At 48.4% G+C, this 12,114-nt stretch overlaps 1 protein-coding gene across 3 annotated transcripts in view; it reads left to right on the top strand.

The window, feature by feature from the left end:
• The window catches only part of CMTR1 (cap methyltransferase 1), a 51,716-nt gene that overhangs the window by 30,563 nt on the left and 9,039 nt on the right, over positions 1-12,114 (top strand). For all 3 annotated transcript variants that reach the window (XR_012655601.1, XM_032770713.2, XM_075064262.1), the window contains exons 10-20: positions 723-841; positions 1,093-1,189; positions 2,431-2,563; positions 3,851-4,030; positions 4,427-4,483; positions 5,414-5,471; positions 6,256-6,324; positions 7,538-7,669; positions 8,202-8,324; positions 9,676-9,767; positions 10,432-10,500. Coding sequence is in view for 2 of the 3 variants with exons in the window: in XM_032770713.2 (XP_032626604.1) it covers positions 723-841; positions 1,093-1,189; positions 2,431-2,563; positions 3,851-4,030; positions 4,427-4,483; positions 5,414-5,471; positions 6,256-6,324; positions 7,538-7,669; positions 8,202-8,324; positions 9,676-9,767; positions 10,432-10,500 (1,129 nt within the window). In the remaining variant the exon portion in view is untranslated. The remainder of the gene's footprint in view (positions 1-722; positions 842-1,092; positions 1,190-2,430; positions 2,564-3,850; positions 4,031-4,426; positions 4,484-5,413; positions 5,472-6,255; positions 6,325-7,537; positions 7,670-8,201; positions 8,325-9,675; positions 9,768-10,431; positions 10,501-12,114) is intronic.

Below are 12,114 nucleotides of genomic sequence, written 5' to 3' on the forward strand. Positions count from 1 at the left end.
TGGGAAAATATAGCCCTACCCTTTGAAAGAGCCATATGAGAAATCTGTAAAATGCTGCCTTTAAAAACAGTTCTGCTGTTGAATGTATTTTCCACCTTTACAGCTGATTGCTGAGCACACTTGCACATGAACAGGGTTCTGTAAGGCCAAACTACGGTGTGTTTGGAAATAATTGTTAATGCCTTTCCAGAGAGCGCTGATGATCATGGACATTAGTAAAAGTTTGCTAATGCAGTTTCTCTGGCAGGCATAGACAAAGCTGTGCTTCAAACTAAGGGTCCATCTGTACTAAGAAACTGACATTGTTAAAGCTCTGATGGGGACCAATTTTATCTTGTTCCTTCTGGGACAGAAGGGACAATATTGTGTTATAGCATAGTCAGGCCCTGTTCAGCCGCTAGAGGAGTGAACAATCTGTGCTTTACCAAGGCTGAAGCATAGTTTTTTAAAACCAAGTTATAACATGGGTTGGTTCAGTCTGGCTAATGCAAGCAGAACCAAATCTAGCCAAAGAAAATTGTGCTGACCTCTTTCTAGCAAAAATCATGTTTGTGAGAGTTCGTGGAAGTGGTCCTGATGCAGCTTCCAAGGTGTGTGTACTTGCTCGCTGACTGTTGGTAATGTTTGATCATTGGAGGTCAGCGCGTTGATCGCTTGCCTGTCCCAGTCTCCTGCAAGCACTCTGCAAACATGTTTATAACTGCTTTTTCTTTTCCCCTTAGGAGAGGGCGGGATTGATGGAGATGGAGATATCACCCGCCCAGAGAACATCACTGCTTTCCGGAATTTTGTTTTGGACAACACTGATCGCAAGGGGGTGCATTTCTTAATGGCGGATGGGGTACGTTCATTCCTCCTTTTCTCTGCAATGAGTGACCGTAGCCATCAGCCAGAGTACAGTGGTGATGTGACATCTTCCCACAGTTACTGCTTGAGATTTGGTGAGGTTTGCCATGAAATGTCCTGACATTAGCAATTTTATCCCAGTCAATAGAAACTGTTGCAAGTTACAAAATTTAGCTGTAAATTCCTTGGCTCCCCCAGTTAACCAACAGATTTGCGAAGATGTTCACCATTCAATGTGTGTTTCAGGGTTTCTCTGTGGAGGGTCAGGAGAACCTGCAGGAAATTCTAAGCAAACAGCTGTTGCTTTGCCAGTTCCTTACAGGACTCTCTATCATCCGGACAGGTATCTTTTTCTCTTTGTTTCTCCCCTTCCTCTCCAGGGCTTGGGCGGCTTTGCAGACGAATGCTATAGAATGTTGCATTTAGTCACTCCCACTGTAATGTTAGGTTCTGTTGAATCTAGTAGGTGTGTTCCCTAAACCCCGAGATAAGGTTGCCAAAGACGGTGAGGGAACCATGCTGTGCCAGTGCTGTGCTCCCTCCAGCTGGGGAAGGGGCAAAATATCTTCGTAACATCTCTGCTTTACTGTTGACTCTTACACAGTACCAGCTAAAGCAGCCTCTTCCTGAGCAAACCAGCTGGCTGGTAAGAGCAGCCCAGTGTTTGTGCAACTGCGACTTGTGGCCTTCCCACTTGAAACTATCACCCTGGCTTCAGAGTGAGAAGATGCTTCTCTTTCTCCTACCTGTTCCTGAGTGATGGATGCCATAGCTGCATCTGCTTTGGTGACTCTTATCCTGTGTTGGGATCAGCTAGCATTCCATGCGCCCTTTCAGAGCAGGTGGTCCTGCGCTGAGAAGCCAGAGTGGAAGGGGTTAGAAACACTTGCCAAGTGATTGCTGGTCTTGTCCACTGGGCTCACAAGTATTTGAAGCTGTGACCCAGCAGGCAAGTTGCCTCTCAGTGAGATTTGACAGAGTGTCCTTTGTTGTGTGTCTCCTAGTCAAGCATCTCCTCTGGGGCTTTTTCCTGGGGCAATGAGAATCTCAAAGCTGAGTGTCTTTGTCTTGTCCTGAGGAATAAGAAGACTCACTTAAAGGCAGAGAGCACAGACGCTCCTCTACTGAGAGGACTTGTGTTTTTAAACTAGATTTTCATTTCAAACCCAGTTTTTTCCCCAGCATGAGGCTCTTGGGAAGGAATGAGAGCTGCACGCTGTCAAGGATTGCACACAATGTGCTACCATGCTGCGGTCTGGGCCCCTGGGTTGGGAGTGCTGTGGAAACAGCAGGCAGGGTGCTTTGTTCTTAGGTGACATCCCCTCCACCTGGCTGGGGGCTGCCTCTCTCTTTCCTGGGTCTTTGGGAGGCAGAGAGCTAAGTGGGGGGATGGTACGTGGTACCCAGTTGGTCAGTCTTACTAGACTGATTTTTGAAACTGTTTTTCTGATGCAGTTTTTAACTGTACAAAAGTGTGTGTGTGCGCGCGCGCGCGTGGGCACAGGGGGATTGAGACACTTAGTATTTTTTCCGCTCTCTCCCTGTAACCTGCTGGCTGCAGTGTACTTCCTTTCTCTGTCACAGGAGGACATTTTGTCTGCAAAACCTTCGACCTGTTCACGCCATTCAGCGTGGGTCTTATATATTTGCTGTACTGCTGCTTCGAGCGAGTGAGTCTCTTTAAACCTGTGACGAGCCGTCCTGCGAACTCAGAGAGGTGAGATTCTGGAGGAAGAGTTAAAAGCAGCCCTTTCCCCTAAATAGTGCAATAGCTCTGTTTGTGTAATGGCAGGTCTAGTGTGACCTCCATGACCTGTCTCAGCTAGGAGCCATTTAATGTCTGCCGCATAGGAGGAAATACTTCGCATGTTTAGAAAGTGACAGTGTTTGATAGGTTTAAGAGGCTATTTACCAAATTACCATGGTCTGTTTCTGTCTACTTCCAGTGTGGGAACAATAGAGTTTACTGTAAAATCTGTTCTCTTTTGCAAGATGCACTCTAAGGATCCAGTTAAATGAGAGCATATTATGTACATTACAGTGGTGTATTTTCATCTCTTTGGATCCGGTAATGCGGTACAAACTGTACATGTGGCACCCCTAAAATGCAGCCATCTCTGGAGAGGAGGATAGCAGCCAGACAACACACAGCATGCCCCACAACAGGGATAGGAAGAGAAACTTCCCAAGGCCACAGCTCTTCCAAGACATGCCAAGGGAACATTAATGTCAACGCACAAAACCTGTTCTTAAGTAACACCTTTGTGCTTTCACAATGTTTGCCCATTGTTCGTTTGAGTGCCTTCTCCTCTGCAACTTTCATCATCTTAGAACATCCTCCTTTTATCTCTGCTTTTCATCTGACTGCTGTCTCGCTCCAGTATCATCTGGAAACCTGTATCTCTTGTCCTTCTTAATCTCTATTTTGCACCAAGCAGTCTATGAGCTGGGGAAAATATGAAATCCATGCCAGAGTCCTCATTAGAAGCCAGGAGTCTGGAGACCTAGTCCCATGCTCTAACCTATTATAGGGCCATGCTGATTTTGGTGTCCTTCAGATGCAGCGTGCTGTGAAATAAAGTGAGACAGACATTGGAGCCTGTACAGGGAGGCTTTATCTTACACTGCCATACCAGGGCTGTGGTAGAGTTGTGAGCTAGTTACACCTGCAACCGGAACAAGATTAAAACTGATTCTCTATTTTAGCATTAGTCCTGCTGGCTTAGTTCTTTGGCGAGATCTGAGCTTGTGAAGTTTGGAGATTTTTGGTGAAGGATTGAGGTCACCAGCTCTTGCAGAGAGTAGGAAAAGGGGGAGGAAGTAGAATGGCCCTGCAGAGGGCTAGCCTGCACTGCCATGAGCCATCGAAGGGTATCCTGGCACAAAGATGTTCCTGACACTGTGGAAGCCAGAGAGGAGGGTTGCTGAGATGGTGGGAGTGTGAAAGGCAAGTTGGATATGCGGGAGGACTGATTCCAAGTGGAGTCTCTGGTTTGTTTGGCAGGTACGTGGTGTGTAGAGGGCTAAAGTCAGGCATTGACGACGTGCGGGAATATCTCTTCATGGTGAACATCAAACTCAACCAGCTGCGCAACTCTGACCTGGATGTAAATCTTGTCGTCCCCCTAGAAGTGATCAAGGGCGACCATGAGTTCTATGACTACATGGTCCGATCGAATGAAAGGTGAGTGCGGAAGCAACAAGAGGGAAAGCCGGTTCCAGCACAACTGTGACTTACAGCTGTTTGAGGCCATGGGGGGCCTTTTTGACTTAAGCTGCCATATGGCTCAGTTATAAGAGTCCTGCTTTGGGAGAGGCCCTGTGCGGCAGACTGGCCCAGCAAGGTGAGATACACTGCATGCTGGTGAGCGTTCACACCTGAAGAACTGATCTGCAGTGTTGGGAAAGTAAAGGGTGCTCTCCCTAGTGACCCTGCAGTTGTCATGATGGCATTCTGGGTTGTGACAGTCGAGCTCTGCTTTAGAACAGTCCACAGCACTTCCTCATCCTGCTTCGTGCAGCAGGACAATTTGTGTGGTTTATAATTCACTCTCTGACTGAAACCCACTCTCTTTTTCAGCCACAGTAAAGTTCAGATCAAAGCATTAGCCAAAATCCACGCCTTTGTTCAAGACACGTGAGTATCTACCTCAACAGGGAGCAGGGCTTTGGGTGAGGACTGGATTACCCGCTGGGCAGCTGTGTTCAGTGGCCTGCTTGCTTTACCCATTTGTAATGTCTTCCTGATCCTAGCAGGAGCTTGGCTTGGCCCTGAAGCAGGAGGCTTAGGAGCGCTTACAGTTACTAGCTAGCTGGTGTCACAGCGTGTGCTGGTCTCTGCAATATGGGGATAGCTAAAGGAGATTGGTTGGCTTGGAATGATTTATACCTGCTACTAGGACCCGCTATGAAAGGGACTTGCAAAAGGGCTACGTACCTTCCTGTTCCCATAAACGGGTCTATTTCCAAGAGGGGACATAGAGGAGTGGCACATATTGTGAAACACATTGTGGCATATAGCGGTTTGCTACACAGAGGTAGTTGCACTTATTGCTCAAACACCATCTGGAGACAGCATGGTATAATGCACAGAACAGGGGCCTCTGGGGAATGAACCCTGGTTCTGACACTAACTTTTGGATAGTCTTCAACAGGTCACTCCACCTCTCCGTGCTGCTATTGCTCTATGTGTAACTTAGGGCAGTTGTGGGGAAGAATAAGTTTGTGTTTGTGCAGCACTGTGAAAAGCTAAGGTCCTAACGGTGCTTTAGTGTGTTTTATAAAAACACTGAAGTCCTGGTGCTAGAAGCCCCCCTGCAGCCTCCAATGATCAGCTCTTTGCTGGGAGGCAGGCAGAAGCTGCTGATCTTTGGTTCAGGTTATGAAGTGAGTGGATGATTGGGGAAAGGGCTTCCCTTGAATGCAGCAGCCCTCTGGCATTAAGGACTGACTCTGTGTTTCACTCCCAAAGCAGCTACTTGGAGGAGGCTGACAGGGCTGGGTATGTTAGGGCTGCAAGACCAAAGAGGCTTTCACCATGTTAACAACCTGCTGGCTTTTCCTCTAGGACTCTGAGTGAGCCGCGGCAGGCTGACATCCGGAAGGAATGCCTCCGGCTGTGGGGGGTGAGTAATGCTACTGACAAGACAGTCGTGGATGCCATTCCTGCTGTGGCACAGTGGGGAGTGGGAGGGGCTCTGACATGCCAGCCAATAGCATTAACACGTTCCTGTAGGGCAGGACTATGTTAGTATCTGAGATCACTGTGCACATTTGGGGCTGTGCAGGTCAGGAAACATCAGCTAAACAGATGCTCAGTGTGTATTGCTTGTGGAGCAGGCCATTGGTTTCACAAAAGGGCAGGGTTATACTGCAACTGAGAATATTACATAATATACCGAATAAGCTATGTGGCCAGTAGGTCGCACGCAGAAAAACCACTCCAAAAACATATTAGTTATCAGAATGCAACCTGTCTTCCCTGTGAGCCGAGGGTTTTGGGGATCTTGTGGCAGGGAGTTCCACAGACTAATCACGAGTGTTGGGTGAAACAGCATCGTTTCATCTGGAGCTGCTGTTCTCATTATTGTTTGTTTATTTGTATAGCACACACACAATCTGCCAGGCACTTTCCAAAAACATACAGAAATAATATAGGTCTTGAAAAGCTTACAACCTAAATTCTTTATTGAAATCGCCTGCCATGTCCTATAAAAGATGCTGTGTCAAGCCACGTGTGTTTTGCATACCTCCCCTCTGTGCGAGGGGAGCCCGGCATCAGCAATATGAAGGGAAAAAACCTTGGCGTCAGGGGTTAGAGTGTCCTCGGTGGCAGAGGAACCTTGGCTTTGGGAACACGACTGTGCAAAAAGGAGTACAACTTGTAACTGATCCTTTGTCTTGTTCCAGATTCCAGATCAGGCCCGAGTTGCTCCGTCCTCCTCTGATCCCAGGTCCAAGTTCTTTGAGCTCATCCAGGTGAGGCATTTAACTGCAGTTTGTTCTGAAGATGTGAGTTAAATGCTTATTGTTACTCACAGGCGTCTGAGATGGAAAAGAGCAGCACTGGGCTGTTTGGTTCAGTATATTGTTCAGGGTTTGCACTCAGATGCTGTGGTGATTAGTGCCTATTTAGAAAACTAGGCAGCCTCGTTTAAATGACTTAAACAATGAGGTTTCCATTACTTCCTTTTAGAGACAGTTCCACAGACTTGATAGATGTCTAATGATCAGTGTCCCCTCTGAGGTCGTTAGCTCTGATACTATATGGGCGTCTGGGAATAAAGAGGTCTTTGGCAGAAGAGGTCTTGCCCCTGAGTGAAGGAGTGCCGGAAGATGGCATATTTTTTGAAGCCTATCGTAGGATTGAATTCCCATAAAGGCTTCCTGTTTCCTGGTCCATTCCCATCCTGCCCAGCTGTGCTGTGATCTTGCTGTTGGTGGAATGCTGTACTATGATACTCATTTATAGAAAAGGGTATGTGTGGTGAAGAGTGGAACCTCATAAGAGAGCCTGCTCCATCCATCGGTCCTTGGCAGAGAGCTATGAATATTCTTGAGTGTCCCCTGCAGCACTTCCCCATATCCTGTCCCCTCCTTTGGATACACTTCTTCTCTTAAGCCTGTGCTGCTTTTGGGCTCGGAAGGGGCAGGTTCTTTCTCTTTCCAGTGCTGCAGGGGAGCTGTGGAAGCACTCAGTGTGACTGGGAGGTCAGCTTAGTTGCTTGCATCCAACAAACTGTGATAGTGAAATGAATCCCCTTCTATCTAAAAGACAGCTTTGGCCTGGGCTAACAATTCTGTAGAAGGTAGGTAAATAGCTCTGTGTCCAGGCCTGTTCTTTTCCCTTCACACTTTTACCTTGATGCCTCCTAAAGTAGCTCAGCAGGGAAATTGCAATAGCCCTTCAGTACAAGTGAGCGGTTTTGTGGGCTTCTAGACCTTTGTCTATGCAGAGGATGCTGGTTTTTCCTCTAGAACTCTGATTAGTGTGATTGAAACCAGGCTGAGCTCCACTGGTGGAAACAGCAGCTTTGCCTTTCTATGCTCGGATTTGCACCAGTGTAGCTAACAGCTGTGGCTGAAATCAGGACACATCCTGATGCACATGAAGCTTTTGTGTTTGCTGTAGCACCCAGCGTTGTATCTGGATTGTGTAAGTCACCTTTCTCCTTCTGCTGTTGTGCTTCAGGGAACAGACATCGATATCTTTAGTTTTAAACCAACACCACTGAACTCAAAAACCCTGGAGAAGATCCGCCACGTCTTAGATTACAGATGTATGGTGTCTGGAAGTGAACAGAAGTTCCTGCTAGGGTTAGGGGTAAGTGCTGACATCTAACCTGACAGCAGGAAGTTCCATGGCTAATTGTGGTGTTTTTTTTACAAACTCTTTTAAAGATATTGCATAGCAATTTCATCCCAACGTGCTTGCTCTTGTACTATGGGGGATAGGAGTGACTGATGGACCTTTCTTAAGACCATTGGTTATTTTGTATTCCTTTCTCCTTCCTCTGTCTACTCCCCACACTAAATAATCTTGGTCTTGAAAATCTCTCCTCACAAAGAATGCTGCATTCCCTCCATCTAATAATTCGTTTCACTGCCCATCTCCGAACAGTATCTTTTGGGGGGTGGCAAGGGACCCTGCCTAATGAGCTGTGTTAGGATCTGTGTGTTGGTGTCTCTGCAGCTGAGCTGTAGGCTTCTTCCTTGACATGTCTCATAAAGAAATGTTCTCTGCTGTCAGCAGGAAGGAATATACTCTCAGGGCTACTTTTCAGCGAAGGCGGAAAGAACATGTCCCATTCCTGTCTGGGTGTAACTTTGCCTTGTTCCTCTTTGTTTGCACACAGAAGTCCCAGATCTACACGTGGGATGGTCGCCAGTCAGATCGTTGGATGAAACTGGACTTGAAAACTGAGCTGCCACGGGCTACCCTTCTCTCTGTGGAGATTGTTCATGAGCTGAAAGGAGAGGTCAGAGGTTGTTCCTTCCCCATAAGGGGGCGGTACACAGTCTGCCTGCAGTTTGTGATGGCTAGTATTACATGATAGATGGCCCAGCTGTGCAGCTTCAGAGAGGATTCCCAGGGAAGCTATGTTGGGATAAACTCTCCTCTCCTGTTCAGAGCCAGAGATATATGGATGACTGTTTGCTTCCCTTCAGTGTTGTTCTGCACCACCTCCATGGTTGACTTACTGTCTGATTGAACACGCCTCAGTGGCTTTTGGTTTGCACACATACATGCATGTGTTGTGCAGTGCTGCCCTGCTCTACTTGCCTGCCCCATTTTGCTCCACAGGCGGCTGCCTTTCAAGGACGCTGAATATACCGTGTGTCTGAAGTGGGTTTGGATCAGAACTTACAAAAGCACCAACTGGTGGTGGTGTTTGCAGAAGCATTTACCCTCCTGCACTGTCTCTGGTCCAACACTGATCTTCTATCATTTGCTGAACTGTTTTGATTGGCAGCTGGCATTGGTTTATTTTTGTTACAGGCAGGTGAAAAAGGTCTGTAATTGAGCATGTCAGTCGTGATAAACAACATATGGGGAATCTTTAATGCACAGGCTTATTGAAATATTGTTCAGTTTTGATTCTGTGACTGTCCTGGTGGGGGGAATGCTGAACTTGTTCTGATAATCAAGAGAATTTTCAGTGTAACCAATAGAGGTCATGAAATGTGACCCTTTGCTAACTAGGCTGGTCAAGGTTGAACTGTGTATAGAAGATCATGTTGTTACTGCAGAGATCTGCTGTGAACGAAGCTGAGTAGCTTCCTTTGGCTAGTTTGTATGAGGCTGAGTAGTCACTGACCCTAAAACAGGCCTGTGTGTCCACATATATTCAGCCACTTGATGATGATTGCAGTTCTTAAAAACAGACAGGAGGGGCCAGTCTGGAAGCTTAACCATGCTACGTGGCATTGCTGCACGGGAGCTCAGGGCCAAAGCTCAGGTCTTTGCTCCTTGAGATGGTGCACAAGCTCAACCTTGTGAGGGGACCACTTTGTAAGACATCCAGCTGACTCAGAGAAGTGGTAATGTGCTTCATAGAGTTCTGCCCAGCCCTCCTCTGAGGGACTGGTGCATCGGACATGTACAAGTATCTTAGGATGGAAGATTAAAACAGCGGAAAGGTGGGAGGCTCCAGAGAATTCCTGGGGGGAGAACCTGCAGCAGAAACAAGTTACCAGTGGCGGGAGGTGGGATTTCCTCCTCTGAAGTTAGCGTGGTGGTGGTGGGAGGCACGCATGCAGACACTGCATAAAACTTACAGAACACCCACAGACAGCCTGTAATGTAACTCCCTGTGTTTCTCTCATTAGGGGAAAGCCCAGCGAAAAATCAAGGCTATCCATATCCTGGATGTCTTGGTGCTGAATGGCAGTGACGTCCGAGAGCAGCACTTTAACCAGCGGTAGGTAGTGCTTTGGGAGCGCCTCTCGTGCATGTGGATGAGGGCTGTCAGGGAGCTCCGTGGCTCAATGGCTGTGCAATTGATCCTTGGCCACGAGGAACCGAGAGCACTTAGCTGATGGGCTTACATAAAGATGAGCCATGGAAGAACCATCTCTGAAGTGGGTGCATCCTCTCTTCCCCCCACTCCCTGTGTGCAGCAGAGAAGGCCTGGTTCCCTTCTGAGACTGGAGTGAGCTGGTCTCAAAACGGGTAGACCGAGCGCCGCTGGCAGCCTGAATGGTAAGGGTTGTGACTTGCCACCGATGGGGAAGAGCCCTACAGTTCCTTCCTTAGCGGAGCACATCTGCCAGTCCCGCTCTCCTGTTCATACATGAATGGGCTCATCAGCACATGGACTCATTACTGAATTTGTTACTAGATTAGGTTTGCCTAGCACAGCCTATGGAGAACCATCCCTAATGCATAATTGCTAGTTGCAGGACACCAAGCTGTGAGTGCTGGGTGACCAGACAGTTTCTGAGTATGTTTGGGTGTCAGTGGTGTCAGCTTGGGCTGTGTGGGTAGAGGTCCCGTTGGCACTCCCTCTTGTCCCAAGGAAGCAGCACCTACCCAACACACCAGAGCCATAGCTAAAGCACAGAACTCTTTCCCGTTTGTTCTAGGATTCAGCTAGCGGAGAAGTTTGTCAAAGCCGTTTCTAAACCTAGCCGGCCGGATATGAACCCCATCCGGTGAGTTACACTCCTTCTGCATCCCCCTTCATCTTGGGACTGCTGGGGCTTTGGGATCAATTTGCTGGAGGAGGAAGGCATGAAACCTAGCCTGACTTGCTCCCAGGCCTACACAATGTATAGCCAGAGCTTGTAGTCGCATAATGTTTGCTAGAAGGCAGCAAGTGGCCCTTTACATCTCAGAGATGATGTTGATGGCTGGATGTTTTAGGTACGCTAAGGTTAACCTTTTGGAGATCAGACATTCATGTGTTCTCCATCCCATGAGTAGCTGGTGCTAATCTCACATGCATACTTGTAGTTGAACTAAACCCCAGTTAGCTCAACCAGTGCAAACCACACCATGCCCGTCTACACAGACGGGTCAGTGTAGGTGCAGCTACGCTGCTGACCGCCGATGGCTGAATCAGGGCTGTTCCCTAGCATAGACAAAGACTACAGGTCTGATCACTAAAAGCCTGAGATAAGGCCTTATGTACAGGGCTAAGCACATATTCTGCTAGGAAACACTCCTGAGAAAGGTATTGATAAAGCGCTCCAGCTGTTGGCTGCTTGCTGACCTTTCACCTTTACTTGTTAGTTTTATTTTGGTACTGTGCAGAGGCCCCAAAAGAAGCAGGGCCCCATTGTGCTGGTGTTGGACAAACACCTAGGAAGACAGTCCCTGACCCCAAAGACTGTACAGTTTAGCTTGGAACAAGAAGCTGTTGGAGGGAAGAGGGGCCAGAGGTGGAGGGGAACAGTGATTCAGCTCCCCAGCGTAGCCATATGCGCAGCTGGCTGGCTCACATTGTTTAAAAAAGGGAAGGCAGGCGTTAGGGGGTCTGAAAACGGCTGCCTTACTCCTGTTGTTTCCCCTTTAAGCCTCTGCCTATTTCCTGGGTCAGTTCTGTTCTCCTGTTTGGTGGGGGGAGATATGAAGATGGAAGGGCGGAGTAATATGTGGAGAAGAGTTGGGGCGGGCAACGAGAGCAGGAGGTTTGGAGATGGAGAACAAGTGGATCTTACTGAATGTCAACACAGATCCAGTAACTGCAGCTGGGGGAGTCCAAGGTGGTGTTGGGGAAAAGTACAGGCTGTAATGTCAGAAGTGCCCACAGGCTCCAATGGGCTCCCCCACTGCTGTGTCTGAAGGGCTTTAAAACTGCCCCAGTAAGCCTGATGCTTATGGGAAGGGGGCACGGTGGGGGTGGGGACGGGGGAACTGCCCTTCTGTAAAAAGATTTCTCTATGTGCCTTTAGCAAAAGATCTCTTAGCTCCCCAAGCTGTGTGGAACGATGGTTGTGTGAAACAATGTGGGCTGGCTATTGAGCAGCAGAAGTGACCCTGCCTACAGGGACAGAGCCATGAATGTGCAGGTGTTCAATTCCTGAGCTGGGACGCACAGGCACTGACTCCGTGGGGGCTCCAGGGCTAGAGCACCCACAGGGAAAAATTTGGTGGGTGCTCTGCACCCACTGGCAGCCAAGCACCCCACCTCACCTTGCCTCCACCCCTGAGCGTGCCGCATCCCCGCTTCTCCTCCCAGTGCTCACGGCGTAACAACCTGTGGGAGGGAGGGGGGAGAAGCAGGAATGCGGTGCGCTCAGGGGAGGAGGTGGGGTGGGGATTTG

The sequence above is a fragment of the Chelonoidis abingdonii genome, chromosome 3 (genome assembly GCF_003597395.2).
Source record: "Chelonoidis abingdonii isolate Lonesome George chromosome 3, CheloAbing_2.0, whole genome shotgun sequence".
NCBI classification, from domain to species: Eukaryota; Metazoa; Chordata; order Testudines; family Testudinidae; genus Chelonoidis; species Chelonoidis abingdonii.